The sequence below is a fragment of the Rousettus aegyptiacus genome, unplaced genomic scaffold (assembly GCF_014176215.1).
Source record: "Rousettus aegyptiacus isolate mRouAeg1 unplaced genomic scaffold, mRouAeg1.p scaffold_m13_p_5, whole genome shotgun sequence".
Lineage (NCBI taxonomy): Eukaryota > Metazoa > Chordata > Mammalia > Chiroptera > Pteropodidae > Rousettus > Rousettus aegyptiacus.
In genome coordinates this window covers 39,559,951-39,578,044 of record NW_023416308.1, presented here as the reverse complement: position 1 = coordinate 39,578,044, position 18,094 = coordinate 39,559,951, and the positions used below count along the sequence as shown (strand labels likewise).

The following is an 18,094-nucleotide window of genomic DNA, read 5'->3' as shown; positions in this document are numbered from 1 at the left end:
AAACTCCACTACCTCCTCTACACATGTGGGCCAGGAAAGACCTGGTATGGCCAAAAATAAAATAATAAAATTGAAATGGAGTACAGAAATATAAAACTAAGCGAAGAAGCCACTTTGCCTCTCTCTCCTTCTACTATCTCCATCTTTAAAATGGGAATAATAGTAGCACCTACCTCCAAGAGTTTTTGTGAGGATTAAATTTGGAGATAAGACAATGCATACGATCCACACAGGATAGGGGCACAATAAATATTAACCGCTATGGTTTTTATGATTTCTTTTGCTGTTAGGATCAAATCAAATGGAATGCAGTGTGAAGCCCTTTGCAAGTGTTTTGCATATACAATAACATCACCAGCCCCTAACCCTGAGTTGGGGACGTGGATGACAAGAGTGAAAGCTAAAGTGCCACTAGCCCTTGTGCCAGGTGCTGCAGTTGCCTGAGCCCTCTGGGATGAAAGGCTCCTGCATTCTTCCAAAGTTTCCGCCAGGGTGTCCTGGGGCCCCAGACAGCTCTGGGGACCGGGAGGAGGGCAGGGGAAGAAAGGCCAGGGACGGAACAGAGACATACCTGCTCTCACTGCACTCCTTCCGCTCCCTCACCCTCAGCCACTTGCGGAGGAGGAAGCGTTTTCGGCGCGGGGAAGCGCTTGGTGTGGAGCAGTTGGACCACGGGGTGTCCTCGTCGCTGGAGGGCGTGATTTCGATGGCTGGCAGCTGCAGGAACTCCTTGCCAGGAGCCAAGACTCCCGGTACGTCTTGGGCCAGCCCACCCTCTAGGCTCTGCTCGTGCACGTTCTTTGTGCGGCGCATCTTGAAGCGCCGGCGGCGGAGCGTGGGAGTCGAAGAGCTGGACCAGACGGGGCTGCCCTCGGGCGCGCCCTGCGGCCCGGCCACCTGCAGGGCGGGCAGCTGCAGGTTCTCCATCAGGTTGGCCGCCGGCATGGGTCCCCGTCACTGCCGCGCTGCAGCCTGCCGCGTTCTGCTCCCACCTCGCCTGGGGCGCTCGGCCCTCTCAACGGTGGGTGACGCTCGCGACCCGAGCTGCAGGAAGATCAAATTCCTCTCCGGAGCGCCGCGGGGAGGGAGTGCCAGGGCCCACGGCGCGACCAGGTACCCGGCCGCCAGGACCCTGCTAACTTTTCCGTGTGCCAGTCCTCTGGCAGTCGGCTCCTGCCACCCACCCCACCGCCCCGCTGGGGCTCCCCGCGCGCGCCCGCTTGTTTTTCTGCGCGGCTCTCCCTCGCTTGCTGGCGTCTCTGCCTTAGCGGGACTCGGCAGCCCGGGGCCCCAGGGGACTGCTCAGCAAACTCTCAGTGGTTTGCGTGCAGCAGACCAGGTTGGGGAGCTGGCTTGGCGCTGCAGGGAGGCGGAGAGCAGGAGGAAGAGGCGGAGGTGGGAGAAGGAGAAGGAGAGACAGAGGCAGAAAGGGAGAGAGAGGGAGAGAGGGAGAGAGGGAGAGAGGGAGAGAGGGAGAGAGAGAGAGAGAGAGAGAGAGAGAGAGAGAGAGAGAGAGAGAGGAGAGAGAGAGAAGGAAAAGGAGCAGAGGGCAAGAAGGGGATGAGGGAGATCATATCTGTCCAGAAAGGGCAGGCACTGGCAGCGACAGCTAGTGTAACTGTACACGGACTCCCTTGGGAGGGACTCTACCGCTGAGTAAAGGGTACTCCAATCAACTCAATGAAATAGGAGCACAAACCAAACTTTCTCAAAGCGATGATTGGCCAGGCAGCTCTCATCAATCTCTCTCCCTGCCTCTCCTGGGGTAAAGAGATATGGGCAGGCGGAAGAGAGGAATCAGGGAATTCGGTTCTTACTCTCCAAGACCGCCCATGATGCAGAGTTGTGGGAAAACTAGGGGACTTTTCCGCTGGGTCTCTTCTCCTAAGAAAGGTGCCTTCTTTGAATTATTTGGGGTGCAGGTCGGGGGCACCGGAAGCCTAGGCATAGTCAGAGGGAGACAGCAAGGCTCCTGGAGGCTGCTTCCAAAATGACAAGCTGAAAAGTGAGTTCTGTAGAATAAGCTGAGACAGCAGACATGACATACCAAGGAAGGACAGACATAAGATCTGAGAGACAAAGGGAACACAGGACCTATAAGGAAAAGGGACTGATCCCTGTACATCTTGAATGACCCTGTCAATACCAGAGCCCCATCCCAAGCAAAGAATCAAATTAGAGGGTAAGCATCCAGCAAAGCCCCAGGGAGGCAGGTGTGCACCGTTTGCATTTCTGGGGGATGATCCAGTTCCACTCTGATCTGCAAGGGGCATGGACTGGGTCATATAAACCCTAGTATGTCCCCGGGTCATGGAAACTATAAAGTTTGGGTTAGTCCTATATTGCCCTAAGCTATGCTCATCCACTCACTCCCTCACCCAGGTACCACCCTAACAGTTTGGCCCTATTGAGTGATCTCTGTCTGGACTAAGTCTAAACCAGTCCAGCTCCTAGAACAGAGGTTGTATAGCCCATTCTCCTCCCTCCTAGCTCAGCACATTTGCCTCTCAGGAAAGTCCTACAAATGAGAACCAAAGTAGAGACTGTAGCTTTCAGATAGACGGGGAGGAACACAAAAGAATGCACCATTAAATCCACAGTCTGATTGACCTATTCTTCTCAGCTTCTCAGTGAGTCCAATTTCTGGTTGGGAGCCTGTGCCAACTTCTCTGCCAGAAAGGAAGTTCACATTTCACAAGTATCCCAAAGCTGGGGAAAAATCACATCCCTAAAGATTACAAGAACTCACTGCTATAAAATATGTTTCTACAGTTCGGCAAGACATCACACTTGACAGCTGGCCACCATGCCCTGCAATGACACATGGAGGGCAGCTCAAGGCATCATGACATTGTACAACCCCCAAGAGGCTGGGAAACTGAGGGGAGTACTTTCTGCTCAGGGAGGAGAGATCCTGTGGACAAAAAGCCAAGGCCAGGCCCACCTATAAACAACTCCCCAGAACATCAGCTCTATTTTATCTCTGAGTCTTCACATCCGGCCACTGGCTGTCTCAGGGTGGTTTGGTATCACTCTATTTTAACTCCCGGATGTGGCAGAGAAAGGAGAAACTCCTTCCTATCGGGTTTAAGACCTGGCATGAAGCAGGACACTTCTTCCGGCTCCACTAATGACAAGGAGGCTGGGCTGTAACTCCACTTCAAGATTCAGAGCTAAACTGAGGCACCACAGATATGCTCCCTGCCTTGGATTTCCTCCAACCACAAGGGATTTGCAGAGGGTCTAAAAACTTCCCAGTTCAATGAAACCGCCTGTTACGGGGCTGTTGAAGTAGGAGACTGGAGTCTCAGGTGTTTAAGGAGAGAAGGGGAGCTGGTATACTAATATCAGAAGCCAGAAACAAAACAAAACAAACAAATACAGGAAAGTCCACAATACAGGGCTCAAAAGATTCAATGGGTATTTTGGGGAAGGGGAGATTCACAAGGAAGCAGGCCCCACTGAAGTTAATAGCACTCTGAATTTAAATGTATGCCTCTTAAAAGGAAAAATACCAGCTCCCTCTTCCCACACTTCAGCTACTTTTTCCACCCACCATGGATTCTGGACCTAAAATCTAAAGTCCTGTGAGATTTAATTTAAGCCTCGGGCACAGCAGTAATTGAGAATGATTATGTATATTTCACCTAGCCTGGGGAAGACTCCTCCAGACTAAATCTGAAATAGTTTCCCTTGGCTGAGAAGCAGATACCCAGAGTACCCCAAGTCCCTAACACTGCCCTGCTCACTTCTGCCTGTAGTCCCTTCTCTACTTCAAGCCATAACTTTTTCATCCATTAAACCCTATTCAAACATATCTCCCCTCGCCAGCTGTTTCTGTTTACTTTCTATGATAGTCTCAAGTCAGATGATAAAGGGGACACTGCTTTGAAAGATGAAATGGACCCAACTGCGGGCCATTATTACTGTTAAGGCACATTGAGGGAAGAACCAAGTTTCTACTTCCTTTGATTCTCTACAGGGTCCTATATATTTTGTTTGTATAGTAACCTTTACAGTTTTGTAAATGTCTTTCATATTTTATTTTCCCATCACCCTAGGAGTGAGGTAGAACTTTTCCCAAGGTCACAGATAAAAAGTAATAGCAATAATCAATGACAAAGCCAGAACTTGAACCTGGGTCTTCTGAAGCCACTTAGAGGCTACCAAAATCTCAGCAAATGCATTAGCTCTGGAAAGTGGGTCCCTGTAGCCCCAGCATTTTACCAGCTCTGACTTTGGTATATCACCAAATGACATGTCAGTTATTTTACAAGTGGGGAAGTAGAAGTGCAAAGTTTTGAAAAACTATTTCCCAAAGCAGCTGGGCTCAGGAGATCAAGAACAGTTTCCATGACCTACTTCACAATCTCCAGCACTGCATTCCTCTCCAAGCCTCTTCCCACCCCACCTCTTTGCCATATTTGGCTCTCATCAGATTCAGGGTTCTCTGGGAAACTGACCTCACCTCCAGCCTCCCAGACAGGTGGTAGCCAGCACAACCTGGCCTCCCCTTCCCCCACCCAGCTGCCAGGCCTCTGGCTTTAGATGCAAGGAGCTCACATTACTAAGGAACTAACTGTTGTTTATTCTCAGCTGTTCGGGCTCCCTTTTCCTACAGACACAAGACACCCAACACCTGTTCATTACTTCTAGAGGCCTACAAACTGCACAGTCCATTATTCAGCTGAAAATTCCAGGCGGGAATCTAAGTGAAAAATAGCAGCTGTGAAGCTAGTTTTGTTTGGGTGCACATCCACCTGAGTTGGAGGTAAAAGAGGCAGGTTCCCACCCACCCACCATCTCACCTGTCCAGGGATGTCGAGGGCAGGCAACTCCCAAGAGCACAGACAGGACTGTCCCCTCCAACAGTGGTGCCACCCACCCCCCATGGTTGGGACACAGAGTCTCTGTCCCACACAAAACTCAGAATGGCCAAACCCAAGGTCTGGCTCACATAGAAGGGAAAGCCGGCAGCAGACAGATATGATGTGGAACTTATTGCTATTGGGGATGCAGGAAAAACTGACAGAAATGTAAACGGTGCTGTAAGAGCAGTGTTATTAACTGTCTTCAAATACAAAATGAAGAATGGTCTAGCTCTCCTGTTGCTGAGCAAGAGGAAATGAGTTTGTGGGGAGCTCATTGTGGTTGAGATTCAGGTTAAATGATAAACATTTACTAAGAGTAAGGCGAGTTAAGGACTGGAATGCATGACCAAGGGTGGTTAGTGAGTTGCTTCCTTTGCACATCTTTAAAAGTAACTGGAGCCGAGCTAGAGGCAGTGACAGGAAAGAGATTATCTCAGGCCTAGACCCCACCCTACCAATGTGGGTCTGTAAGGTCCAGATTTTCACTCTTTAAAAAAAGTCACTTATGCTTAAAACAACGTTTATTTGAACAGACGCATTTCTGGTCCCAGGCAATTTGATTATTGGATACTAAGCACCTCCCTGAAACCCACAAGCAGCTTTAATATCTTACATGGTGAAAGAGAAACACAGAGATCAATCACTATGGTGATGATGGGGCAAGGAACTAGGCATGGAGAATAGGGGGCAAGAGAAAGAACTAGAGAGAATTAGCTTCAACACCTCCCATGGTATCTCATTACTATTACTCTCACAAATCTCAACCTCCTTTCCCCATGGAGGAGCTAGCTACTGAAGAAGTCAGAGGAAAACACACTGAATTTGCATGGCTAGAGGAAGGTGGAGGGTGCCGGTAAAACACAATCTAAATAAAATCACAGTTGATTGGCCACCATGTCCAGCCTCTCCTTCTGAGGACGAGGGAGAAAATGCCGCAAGACTCTTATGGAGCCTCAGTTCCCGAGGACAGAGGGCTGGTGTAATCTTTCTTGTGGGGAATGTTGCCAGAATGCTTCTTTTGACCTTCGGCAGGGGCCATGGTGAGCAGTGACGTAACCACAGGAGGAGGACTGTCACCAGATAAGCCTCCCTGGTTTAATTGCTCATCAAGAGGCTTAGGAGTCAAAGAAGAATGTTTGCACAACATTTGGCTGCCCCTGTTCCTGACATCAAGATACCAAGGCACAGACCAACATCATCTCTTGTCCTCTAAATCTTACAAGGACAGTCTTTATACAAATCAGGGCTCAAAGGACTTCCTAAGATTATTCCATCTCCTTGCCACCCATCCCAAGGAAGGCAGGTGGCATGCTCTGAGTATTCTCCTGCTTTTCTCAGAAAATTCCCCCAAATGCTATCTGCATTACCCAAAGGCATGCTATCTGAGCTTTGGACCCCTTTCCACCACTTACTAGCTCTTCGATTTGGGGATAAGTTATTTCACCTCACTGTGTCTCAGTTTCTTCATCTGTAAAATCTCCCTCCTGGGGCTGTCATGAGTATTAGAATAGTGTGGCACACTAAGAATCGTGCTGGCCATGTAGGAAGTGCTCTATAAATGGTAGTCTTTGTTATAGCTAATTAAGTCTTCTTTCCTAGTATTAGGAAACAGGATTATTCCTGTTAATTTTTCCTTCAGTTTAACTACAAGGAATTGTTAAGCTAGAGAGTATTATGCGAGCTCCTAAGTGCTGAGGATACAGCAAGACAAATAAGACAGAATATATGCATTGGAGTACACAGTCTGGCAAGGCAGAATTGTTTAAGTGCAAAATATAAGGGCAAATGAGGTATAAGTGGAAAGAATGATAAATTTTAACTAGAGGGAAAGAGGTGGTCTAGGCAGGCTACATGGAGGAATTGATATTTAAGACTTAAAGTATAAATTTCAGTAGAATAGAAGAATAGGATAAAGGCACAGTTTGAGTAAAGGCACTGAGGAATAAAAATTTATGAAGAGTTTTTGAAAATAAGGAGAGAAATCAGGGCATAGGGAAGGACACAAGAGATGAAGCTGGACAAACAATAGGGTCAGAGTATGGTGAGTGTTAAAAGTTTAGATTTTATTCTTTAGACAAAGGAATGCTATTAAAGGTTTTTTTTTTTTTTTTTTTGAGGGGGGTGGGGCAGTGACACTATAGACCAATCTGTATGTGAAGAACATCGACTCTGGTGACAGTGTGAAATACATTTGGCAGAAGCATAAGATAGAACACACAGAGGCCAATTTGGAGACTATTATTCAATCAGTCCATATTTTTGGAGTATCAACTATATGCATGGCAAACAGTTCAGATAAGAGATAAAGAAAATCTGAAACAGGGCATGAGAAAAAGGTGGAATGAGAGAGCAAGGCAAGCAAAGAAAAGCCCTATGAGGATTTATTCAGAGATGTAGATTGGAAGAAAACTGAAAATGAGAGATGATTCATTAGTCAATGGAAGAAAAGAGACAACATTTCTTGAATGACTATTGCAAGCCAAGCACTGAGCTACATGAAATCCCATTTGACTCTCCCAAAGACCCTGAAAAATAGATATCAGCAGCTCTATTTGAGGATAAGAGATTTTAAAAGGTGACTTGCCCAAGTTCGCTTAACTAGTAAGCAGAGGATGAGAATAAATTTAAACCAGGGTCTTTAAAACTTTAAAACTCAGGCTTTTCAATTATACCACATATTAAAAAGATAAATAATGCCAAATGCTGTAAACAAGTCAGACATGAGGAATATTGATATAATTATTAGATTTTATTGATATAATTATTAGGTCATTGATGACCTCTGAGAGAACCATTTCAGTGGAGTGGCAAGAGAGGACATGGCGACTGCTATAGGTTAAAGGGTAAGTAAGGAATAAATAAAGGGAGGCTGCAGAATTACATTGGTCTCTCCAGAAATCAAACAGTGAAAATAAGAGAGAGAGATATATTTGCTCTCAAAACATTATTGAGCACCTACTATGTGTTAAACACTCTTCAGGAACTGGAGTTATATTGTAAAAAGTAATTTGTGTGTGTGTGCATTTTATATTTGGTAGATGTATGTTTCAAAGGAACAAAATATGACTGTGATCATGCTATTTAAAATGAAATTATGCTTATATATGTTAAGAAAATTGAAGCTTGGTAGTCTAGTTGGTAACCTAGTAAATCAATCATAAAAGTATTTCATACACCCCAACTCTAAGCACACCATAATACTGGGTACTGTTTCTGAAAGTTTCTGTAAAACTGTTCATTTATTCCTAAAAATAATTTTTGAATCCCTATCAAAGATGACCCTGGCTTCAGTTTCTTCAAATCTAGGGGGAGGCAGAAGCAGAAAACCAATCCAAGGGCTATGATTTGGTAAGAAAATCCACTTCAATAGAAGCATGTGTCAAATGCAGCGTGAGCCCAGAGGAGAGAGAGTGTGATCCAGAGAGAATGTCATAGAGGAGACAGTACCTATTCAAGGTTGAAGGTTAGCAGAGGAGTTTTCCGGGTAGACCAAGAGGAGCATGTTTCCAGTCAGAGGGACCACATGGGCAAAGTCACTGATGTGTACGAGACAGCATTGTGTATTCTTGGAATTACAAAAGGAACTGTTTGACTGGATCGAAATGTTCAGTTGAGTGAGGGATGAGAGCAAGATAAAATATCTACTATCAACCTCCTTTCAATCACCCAGTCAACATTTATTTATTGAGCAGGCTATGATCTAGGTGCTGGAAAACTGAAGTACACAAAAGCAAGTCTGTGCCCTAGAGAAATTTACATCCTGGTGCTCACAAAATTGCAGAATGATGGAACAGAAATGTCGGAGATCTGGTCCCACCATCATTTTATTTCCACTGTTCATCCTGTTTTTGAGATTAGAAAATGGAGGCACAGGGACTTTTTTTTTTTTACCCTACAGTTTTAAACTAAAATCACATATTCAGAAAGCTAGGCTTCACAGATAATAAAGGGCTTTGTATGCAAAGACCAAGACTCAAAGAGTTGGAAGTTTAACGCACTCAAAGAAAATGGCTCCAAAGCTCTAGGACATGATTCCTTTCAAATGTTATAGTCACCACTTGAGCCTTTTATTTCTGACCGGAACTCAGACTGTTCTACCTCCCCTAAGTCAGAAAAGTAGCCACCTTTACAGGCAAGCAAACCAAGATCCAGAAAAGCTGAGATGCTTTGAGCAGCAAGCTCCTAACTGCTTCTAGGGTTGAGCAGAACAATCATAACTTATTATCCTGACATATAATGCTGAAACTATAAAAGTTGTACAGTTCGTTCTGATGAAATAAAATAGCATGTTTGCCAAGCACCAAAGAGATATTACTTTTTACATACCATTTCAAACAAAAAATGAGAATTTTTTTTGGTTATGACACAGGAATAAACTGAAGAAGATGGCTCAGTGGAGGATTTTCAGTGGTGGCCCCTGTAACCTAGCTCTAGACAACCTTCCCACTGTACCTGAGTTGTTTATCTTTCTGTGAAGAATACATCTGGAGGGAGTAATGTAAATAATTCATTCCTGTAAATTTCTGCATTTGGCATGAGCTTTTGCATTAATGAAAGTCACACTGTCAAATGTTTCCATTTTCACAGTCTGTTTGCCTCAGCCCTGGCTGCACTCTGCCCTCAGGCTGTCCTTAGTGGCAAGTGCAAGTGCTTAGATTCCCCCACTCCTCTTTTAGGAGCTGAGACTGGACCATGGCCCTCACAATTCATCTCAACTCAGTGACTGCACAGCATTTTAATACCCTTAAACTGGGATTTGGGGATTGGTTATGCTAAGTGACCTGGAAAAATCTCTATTATAGCTCTGAGTCTTGAACAGGAAAGGTCTATTTTGCTTTAATTAATCCTGGTGTTTGAAAATGCAGATTTTTAAAATGTGTGAGTTGGAATGAACAATCATATAATACAAATCATTTGTTTTATAGAAAGGATTCATTAAAATAGATTGTTCCTTTACACGTATAAACACTTTTATTCAATTAATTAACTTAAATAAGGCATACTCTATGAGGAAGCCACCTGTTGAATAACTTAGACTGTCCAAAGAAACACGAAATGTCACTGAGTGACTTTGTTTCTCTGTATTTCCAGGAAAAGAAAGCACTTCATTTCCCATACCTTCAACTACTCCCTTGATGTAAGCTGCTACTTCAAGAAGGCATATTAATTTTGTCTGACAGCTGGAAAATTTTATGAGCAATAGACCTTCCTTAGATGATAGAATTATAGGCCTGGAAGAAACATTAAATATTTAGTGCAATGCTCATCCTTCTCCCACCTTGTGTCACCCATGTTCACAGATGAGAAACTGAGGCACTGGCAAGATACATCTTGGACCAAAATCATAAGACTGGAACTGAAATTGCTTTTTGTAAATCAAACATCTTTTGGTCAAATTCTACTTTAATTACTAATAGTATTATTTTGGAAGTAGTATTTTGTCCTCAAAGAATAATTAAAAAACAAGTGGTACCAAAGAGTCTAAACACTCATTCTTTATGCATCCAATTCCCTCGTAAACCTGCACAGACCAAGAACTTAATCAAACACAAATACCTCACTAGAACTAATCCCAACATGTGAACATTTAGATTTGCACAAAAGACGTAACAGACTGGTTATTTGCTTTTGGAAAGGACTTTTTGTTTTACACAAATAGAATTCCTTTATGTGAGGAATTCCCCTAATGCATTTTAAGTATTACTTGATTTATATACAAGTTTGTAAAACCATCGCTACTTAATATATCTACCAATAATTAACTTGCATGCTTTTACCCTTCTGTTCAAAGCTAATATGTAACAAGGACTTGAACTAAATGAAAAATCTGCTTCATTCAAGCATAGGTTAGAAATGTTGCAATATCCTAAAAAATTTCAGGTTCATCTAAGATTTCCTAAGTCAGGCACTGCATTTTCTCATTTAAACCTCATAAAAATCCAATGAGTTAAGTGCTATGTTGCCTAGTTTAGAGATGAGGAAACTGAGGCCCAGATTGATTAAGAACTTTAGTCTTCATGATGTGATTCAAACCCAGGTAATCTGAGTCCAGAACTAAAATTTTCTTCACTCCATGGTTTACTCTATTTCAACTTGTAAAATATGTATTTTCAGCCTTCTTCAAACTGGTTCTGTCACTTTTTTGTGTAGACTTTTATCTGATTTGCAATTTGGTAAATAAATTAGTATTTGGGATTGCCATTCTACAAACTGCTATACTTTGTTTCTCCTTAATTCAGTCAGTTTCTATTTGTTCCCTGACTAAAACATGCCACAAAGTTAATACCAATTTTTTGGGAAGTTCTTATTGAAGTCTAAATATTTTAAAAAGAAACACTATTCCAAGTATTTAGCGGAACTTGCTTGCTAGAAATACTTTTTATGGCATCTTCAGGCCATCTCAATAGTTTCTCTTTTGCAACAAGTAATGGCAGTGTAGCCCTAATTCCTAATTTGTACCTAAGTGTCTCTAATGACTCTTACCTGTTAAGAAGTCAACCTGTAGATCTGAGGGAATCAGCAGGGCTCCACAAGTGCTGGTGCCTGGAGGAGGCTCTTATATTCAGGAATGTCCAAACGGTGTTCCAGGCAGGCTCTAAAAGCACACAAAGGACTAAATGCTGGCCTCTTACAATCGGGCAGCTCAGGCTCCACAAAGTTGGTTTGTTTAAAATGAAGTTTGCCACCCTCTGCTAAAGTGGTAGCTTAGTAAACACTAAAAGACCTTTAAAAGTAGCTTCTCTGTAGTCTTCAGGTTCTAATTTAGCTTCCAACACAGATCTAACTTGTTTCCAGGATGTAGTAATGCAATGGCTTAAATCTTGCTAGCCAGAGCAAAGTCTCTGTTCTTGAAGGCATATGCCCACATGATCTCATTCTGTGCAAGTTCACTCATGCATCCTTGGACCTTGGAACCAGGACATTAGGCTCCATCCCCTCCATAATCGAATCCCCACAGCTTAATTCAAAGAACAACCAGTTAGCATGCATTGTTCCCACTGTCCTTCAGGCAGAGCCCCCCCAGGATACTGAAAAGCTAGGTTACAGCCGTGCCTCCCTCCCCCCTCCATCTTGCTCTCCCCCTTTTCTTTCTCACTACAATGTTCCTTGAGATATCCACTCCCATCAGTGACTAGACATTCTTAATTCAAAATCAAATAGAAAGTTCTCCATCAATGGGGGTGTTAAAGCACAGACAGAACCTGTTGGGGACATTCTCACATAGACGTTGAGACCAGATGACCTGGGAGGGCACTTCCGGGTCTAAAGTTCTATAGTATTCCACAGCTTCCAAGATTCTGTAGCAAGTCCACACATACTCTTGCTCTTCTACTTGTCTTTTAACGAATTTTCTTTCGTTTCTACTTTGAGAATGTCCTCCATGTTTATTGAAATCAGTCCTTACTAGTAAAAAAAAAAAAAAAAAAAAAACCTTGGAGCAATTTACCCACACTGCTTTTTAACACATCATTTTCTGCCTTGTGTCATAATCGCCGATATGCAATTTCCACCTCCCTTCAAACTACAAATGCCATTGAGGCAAGATTTATGTCCTGTTTATCTTTGTCATCCTGTTACTGAGTTCATTCCCCCCACCCCACCCCCCATAGTGTATATGCTCAGTGAACATCTGTGAATGAAGAAATAATGGGTGGTGGCGTAGTGAGAGGAGAGGCCAGGTCAGAAGGTTTGAAGAGGTACCCATTGCAATTAGTTTCCCAGCTTAAATCCTCTGGAGATTGCTTCTGCACTGCAAACCCTCTGGAGAGGCGGAGACTGAAGAACATCGTCTATTGCCGCCCTACAGCATCCTGAGAGACAGCTCTGACAATGGTCATACTTTCCTTTGGATTATCATATCACACCCAGCCTGCATCACACTCAGCCTACATCACACAGGAGGTCTCAGAAGTCACCTGGGACTATAATGCCCTTCGTCCAGAGAATGCATACCTGAATAACTAAAAGCTCAGATTACTTAGGTTAAGGGTATTTGCAGTGTCAGCCTTTAAGGAGCAATTAAAGGAAAGAACGAGAATGCATTTGGAAGCAGCTATTTACCTATCAACTCAAAAAAACACTAATTGGAGCTTAACCTACTCTCCCTCTACTTGGTGAAGACCTCAGCGTAAACATTCCTGAGAGTATCCTGCTCTCTTTCAAAGATCTCCAGATAAGCAGATCCCCAACTTGGCCTCAGAGAGATCTCCTACACCCACTCTAGCTCTGGTGCTTCCTGCACTCCATGAAATAACCATCCTCCTCCACAGTTTCCCGTCCACAGGATGTCTGCTAATCCTGACTGTAAGGCCAACATTAAACCATAATTTAATTCCCCTAAATGTCTGTTCATTCCATTTGACTTTTAAAGCTGAAAAATACCTTAGAAAAAAGCCAATCCTACATTTTATAGATAAGGAACTCTGCTCAAGAGCCTACTCTGTGGCTACCTTTGTTTGCCTATTTGCTGTGCTATAAAGAGGAAGTTAATCCATTACGAAGAGCTGAGTCCAGAAACACATTATTATGTATTTTTTAAAAATTAATTTTAAGAACAGTTTTATCACTATATTGTACACCTGAAACTAATATAATATTGTATGTCAACTGTAATTGAAAAATAAATTTTTAAAAAAGAACAGTTTTAGATTTACAGAAGTTACCACATACTTCTAAACATTAAACTACTTCATCCTTCCTGTTACTGTTTTACTAACTGTGCCCTCATGTCCTACACCAGGACTATAGAGCATTGTCAAAATAATTTATTTTCCATTTTATTGGCACTAATGGGTACTTCGGCTCAGGTTTCAGGAACAAGTTGCTTGTTTTCTGAGGAGAAATGTTACAAGGAGCAACTTTTGTACACAGCTCTACATTGAAAGTGGGAAGAGAATTTTATTTAAATTAGACCCATGTCTAAATATGATCATGGTAGGGCTAGCTAACATTTACTACACACTTAACTATGAATTAGACATGATCTCGATCTTCAAATCAATCTAATGAGCTAGTTGTTATCCCCATTTTCAAAAGAGAAAATACAAGGCTTGCGAAGGTCACCTAAAGACACACAGATAATCAGCAGCTGGGCTGGGATTTAAACCGAACAATCTGGTTAGCTTGGTCTCTCTTCTCATGTGGAATGATCTCGGTCTTTAATGTCAGCATCTTGGCCCTAAGTTGGTACCTGATTTGATAACACATTCATACACGCATACTACACAATTATTGAACATGCCTTGTACAAAATACCATATGAATTCTAAATATCCATCACACTACCTGTTAGAGACCAATGTAAATATAGTATATGCAGATACATATTCTGGACATATGGGTTCCCAAAGTTTGGCAAATATATTTGCATATCCTTGACATTTACAGCACACTTTCCAATTACACTAAGCTTATAATATTAATTTATTTCCTTACGTATAGGAGACAGTATAACCTAACAATTAAGTGCAAGGGTTCTGGAATGAGAGTGTCTGGGTCTAAATCCTGGATCCACCATGTATTAAAAATTAATCTCTAAATACCTCAGTTAACCCACATGAAAAAATTATATTGATAACCATAGTGGCTATCTCAGAGTGGGCTTGTTGTTAGAAGTAAACAAGATAATACACATAAAGCACTTAGCACAGCCCTTAGTGTATACATGGTTATATTATGATTTTTCTGTCTGTAACTGTGTGTACAAGCATCACATATTCATCGCTAATGTAATAATGCACATCGGGCAGCAAGGGATGTCTGGTTGCACAGAAACATCATAAACACACCACAAAACACTACAAAAATCTGCTTCACACAGGCACTACACAGGGTACATGTATGAAATCCATTGATCATTTCAGTAGCTCCCTACTCACACACAAAAAAAGAGATGGACAGAAACTGAGGTCAACTTAGTACCTTAAAGTACAGGTTTATTTATTTTAAGGCCTATGGAGAAGGGGGAGGTGGAAAATGGTAACAATTGGTACAATTATGATCATTATCATTATTACTATTACCAGTATGAATAGAACTCTCAGCTTTCAGCATCTCAGATTTCTGTATTTGCCTAAAGCAACAAGAGAATGCTTCATTGCTTCCTTACAATGAGAGCAGTTTTGCCATTCAATTACCATCTCCATTACACTCCAAATAAGTTAAAAGATGGCATTTGGGTCTTCTATTCAAATGGGCGATCTTTCTATCCCTTTCATTACAGGAGAAGCAACTGGTAAAGCTAATGCAATGTGCTGTGACTAATGCCTTGGAAATGCCCAAAGCACAATAATCCTAATCCACTTTGAAGACTAACTGCATTCAGAATGCTAGGTTTTATATTAAGCTATATATTATAGTAAAATCGGCTGCAGGGGAAAATCCTCTTTGAACCAGAGCTAAAACATTTTTATTTATTTCTAAAACTTACGAGAGTCTGGTGAAAGAGAAAACAAACAAACAAACAAACCTTAATAATAAGATACCAACTTAACTCTTGGCTGAGGGACAGCAATGGTAGCTATGTGGGTTTTACACAAAGACAATTGTATATGTGCATGATATGTAGAACCCTCAAGGGCATAATCAGGCCAAAAAGCAGGGCTATTTTAATAGGAAACACTAAGATCAAGCCTCAAAATCATTGTTTTACCAATGAAGTATTATGGCAAAAGTCAGTGATTATACAGTAACAAACAAGAAGGAAACTTTGTTCATCGTACGTGTTATGCAGTTCTTCAGAGGGCAACCAGCAAGGGTAACCCTATATTTTCTCTCTGATCTCTCCCCTTGAGCTTAATGGAACATTAAATTCATTCCTCAATTTGAAAAGAAAAAAGTAGGATATGCAAATGGTCCCTGAGTACTGTAGAAGTGCCCAACTTCCCCATCTTCCATAATTACATTTCCTAATATTTGTTGATCACTTCTCTACTCAAGACATGTTACCCCAGCACTGTCATGAATGTAACGAGGGAGACACAGGAAAGATCAGAGCAGAGTGCCTATGCTTCTCATTTTAACGGAATATGCTTTGATACATTTCTTAGAGGAATGAAGGGAATGAAAAGGTGTAATAATAATTAAAGAAGGAAGTGTAATTTCTCTACATTGCTGGTTTGGAGGGCAGGAAACCATGTGTGCCCCATCTTTGAGTAAGGGTAACAGCCTAGGACTAGGTGAGCTCAGGGCAGACTGTGATATAATTGATGCTCCATTCCAGGCAGGTAAGAGTCAAGCTCAAGATGGATTCAGACTAGAAACAGTGCTTTTAAGGTAATAAAGGTAGTGGACGTAGGTCTTTGAGTATCTTAGCTTAAAAAGTGAAACCAGTCAAAATTATAGGGGGAATAATACACTCGGGGAGTGGGCCTTTATCAAACAGCACAAAGCTTGTGGAAAGCAACATGGAAAAATGTAGTTAGAGCCATAAGCTTGTAACACCCTTTGACCTTACAATACTGTTCCTAAGAGATTTGTAGTTGAAGAAATGGGGGTTTGGAAGTTGGGCAGACATGAATACAAATCCTAGCTCTATATTCACCAGTTGTATGCCTTAGACAAGCTATTTACTTCTCTAGTTTTCAGTTTCTTTCTGTGCAAAAAGGGAAGAATAACACACACTTCCCAGATTGTGAAAATTAAATGATACACTACAAAAAAGTCCTTGGCACGTGACAGGCATTTAACAAATTGATTTAGATTGTTTTTAACAGTAATAACAATTACTATTTCTTATGCAAGAGAGAATGTTAACAGTCAAAAATTGGCACCAACCAAAATATCAAACAACAGAATGACTAAGGAAATCATGGTATTTTCATTCAAAGGATACAGGCACCTATTTAAAAATATAAAAATTATATATATAAATATATTAATAGTCTATATTTATATCATTTGTGGTTATTTTTATATCCATTTGTATACATTTGATGGAAGTGGAATTGGTATTGCACGTCCACTAAAATCATAACATTGAGTGTGTGTGAGTGTGTAATTTTTTATGTCAGTGTAATTGTCTATGTTAAGTAGTATGGGGAGCAGGATTTTGCCACCCCAAAATATGTCTCTGTGGCATAAGGATTATTTTAGACTAACGATTTTTAGGAAACAAAAGATATAGAAGGAACCTTTGACCTTCCCCTAACTGCCTAAAAGAATTTAGATGAGGGATCTGTTCAAGGGACTTACCACCATAGATAACTATAGTATAATATGAATTAGGGAGGAACCTAGTAAGGGCGAATTTGATCAAAGTCCCCTCTGTGTCCCATTGTCTCTGCATGGCCCAGCAAACATTTGTTTTTCTATCTCCATGTGAATTGCCTTCCTTCTCTTTGAAGTCCCAGACTCCTACCTCTTCTCCATAGTTCAGAGTGGCATTTAAGCCTTAATTGCCTGAACTTCTTTGAGCTCCCACATTCTTATGGAACCCTTGTATGAATGAAATTAAATTTGATTTTCTCCTGTTAATCTGTCTCTTGTCAATTTAATCCTTAAACCAGCCCAAAGAAATTAGGAAGGCAGAGGAGAAATTTTTCTTCTCGGACAGTGGTATCATTATAGATTTCATTTGCTCATGATAATTAATTGTTTTAAGATAATAAAATATGTTTTAAAAAATGTCAAAATTGGATTCATTCCCTAATTTAAAATGAAAAAATAAGGGATGTGCAAATGGTCCCTTGGTATTCTCAGGGTCTGAGGAAATATAACTTAGGCCAGCAATACCGTGCCCGCACTTGCCACATCAAGCCTAAAAAGTAGCAGATCAGTTCCAGAGTGAATATTATGATTTCTAGAGATTTACCTACAGAATCACTACAAGAAAATCATCATCTGAAAGGATTAAGAAGTATAAATTGGTAGTTACAAAATAGTCACAGGGATATGAAGGAAGTACAGCATAGAAAATATAGTCAATAATATTGTAATAACCAGGTGGGTACTAGGCTAATCAGGTGGATCACTTTGTAAATTATATAAATGTCTAACCATTACACTGTACACCTGCAACTAACATAAAATAATACTGAATGTCAACTCTAATTGAAAAATAAAAATTAAAAAACTATCATCTTTTGTTTATTTAATTATTAGATATTTGTTACAGATATTTGTTCTACTATATTCTAGATACCATGCTAGGTGATGAATCTGTAAGTATCCTGCCCTTGATGAGCATATAACCTACTAATGAAGATAAACTATTCAAATATTTA

General features: G+C 41.4%; 1 protein-coding gene across 4 annotated transcripts in view; it reads right to left on the bottom strand.

Moving 5' to 3' along the window:
• GRAMD1B (GRAM domain containing 1B) overlaps nt 1-17,777 on the bottom strand; it is a 175,145-nt gene extending 157,368 nt beyond the window's left edge. The window contains exons 1-2 of one of the 4 annotated variants that reach the window (XM_036221656.1): nt 11,355-17,777; nt 572-1,044 (exon numbers count right to left, since the gene is read on the bottom strand). In XM_036221656.1, the coding sequence (XP_036077549.1) occupies nt 572-945 (374 nt within the window). In that variant the 5' untranslated portion in view covers nt 946-1,044; nt 11,355-17,777. The remainder of the gene's footprint in view (nt 1-571; nt 1,045-11,354) is intronic. The other 3 variants (XM_016118499.2, XM_036221654.1, XM_016118507.2) reach the window with 3 other exon arrangements.
• Nucleotides 17,778-18,094: the final 317 nt, after the last annotated feature.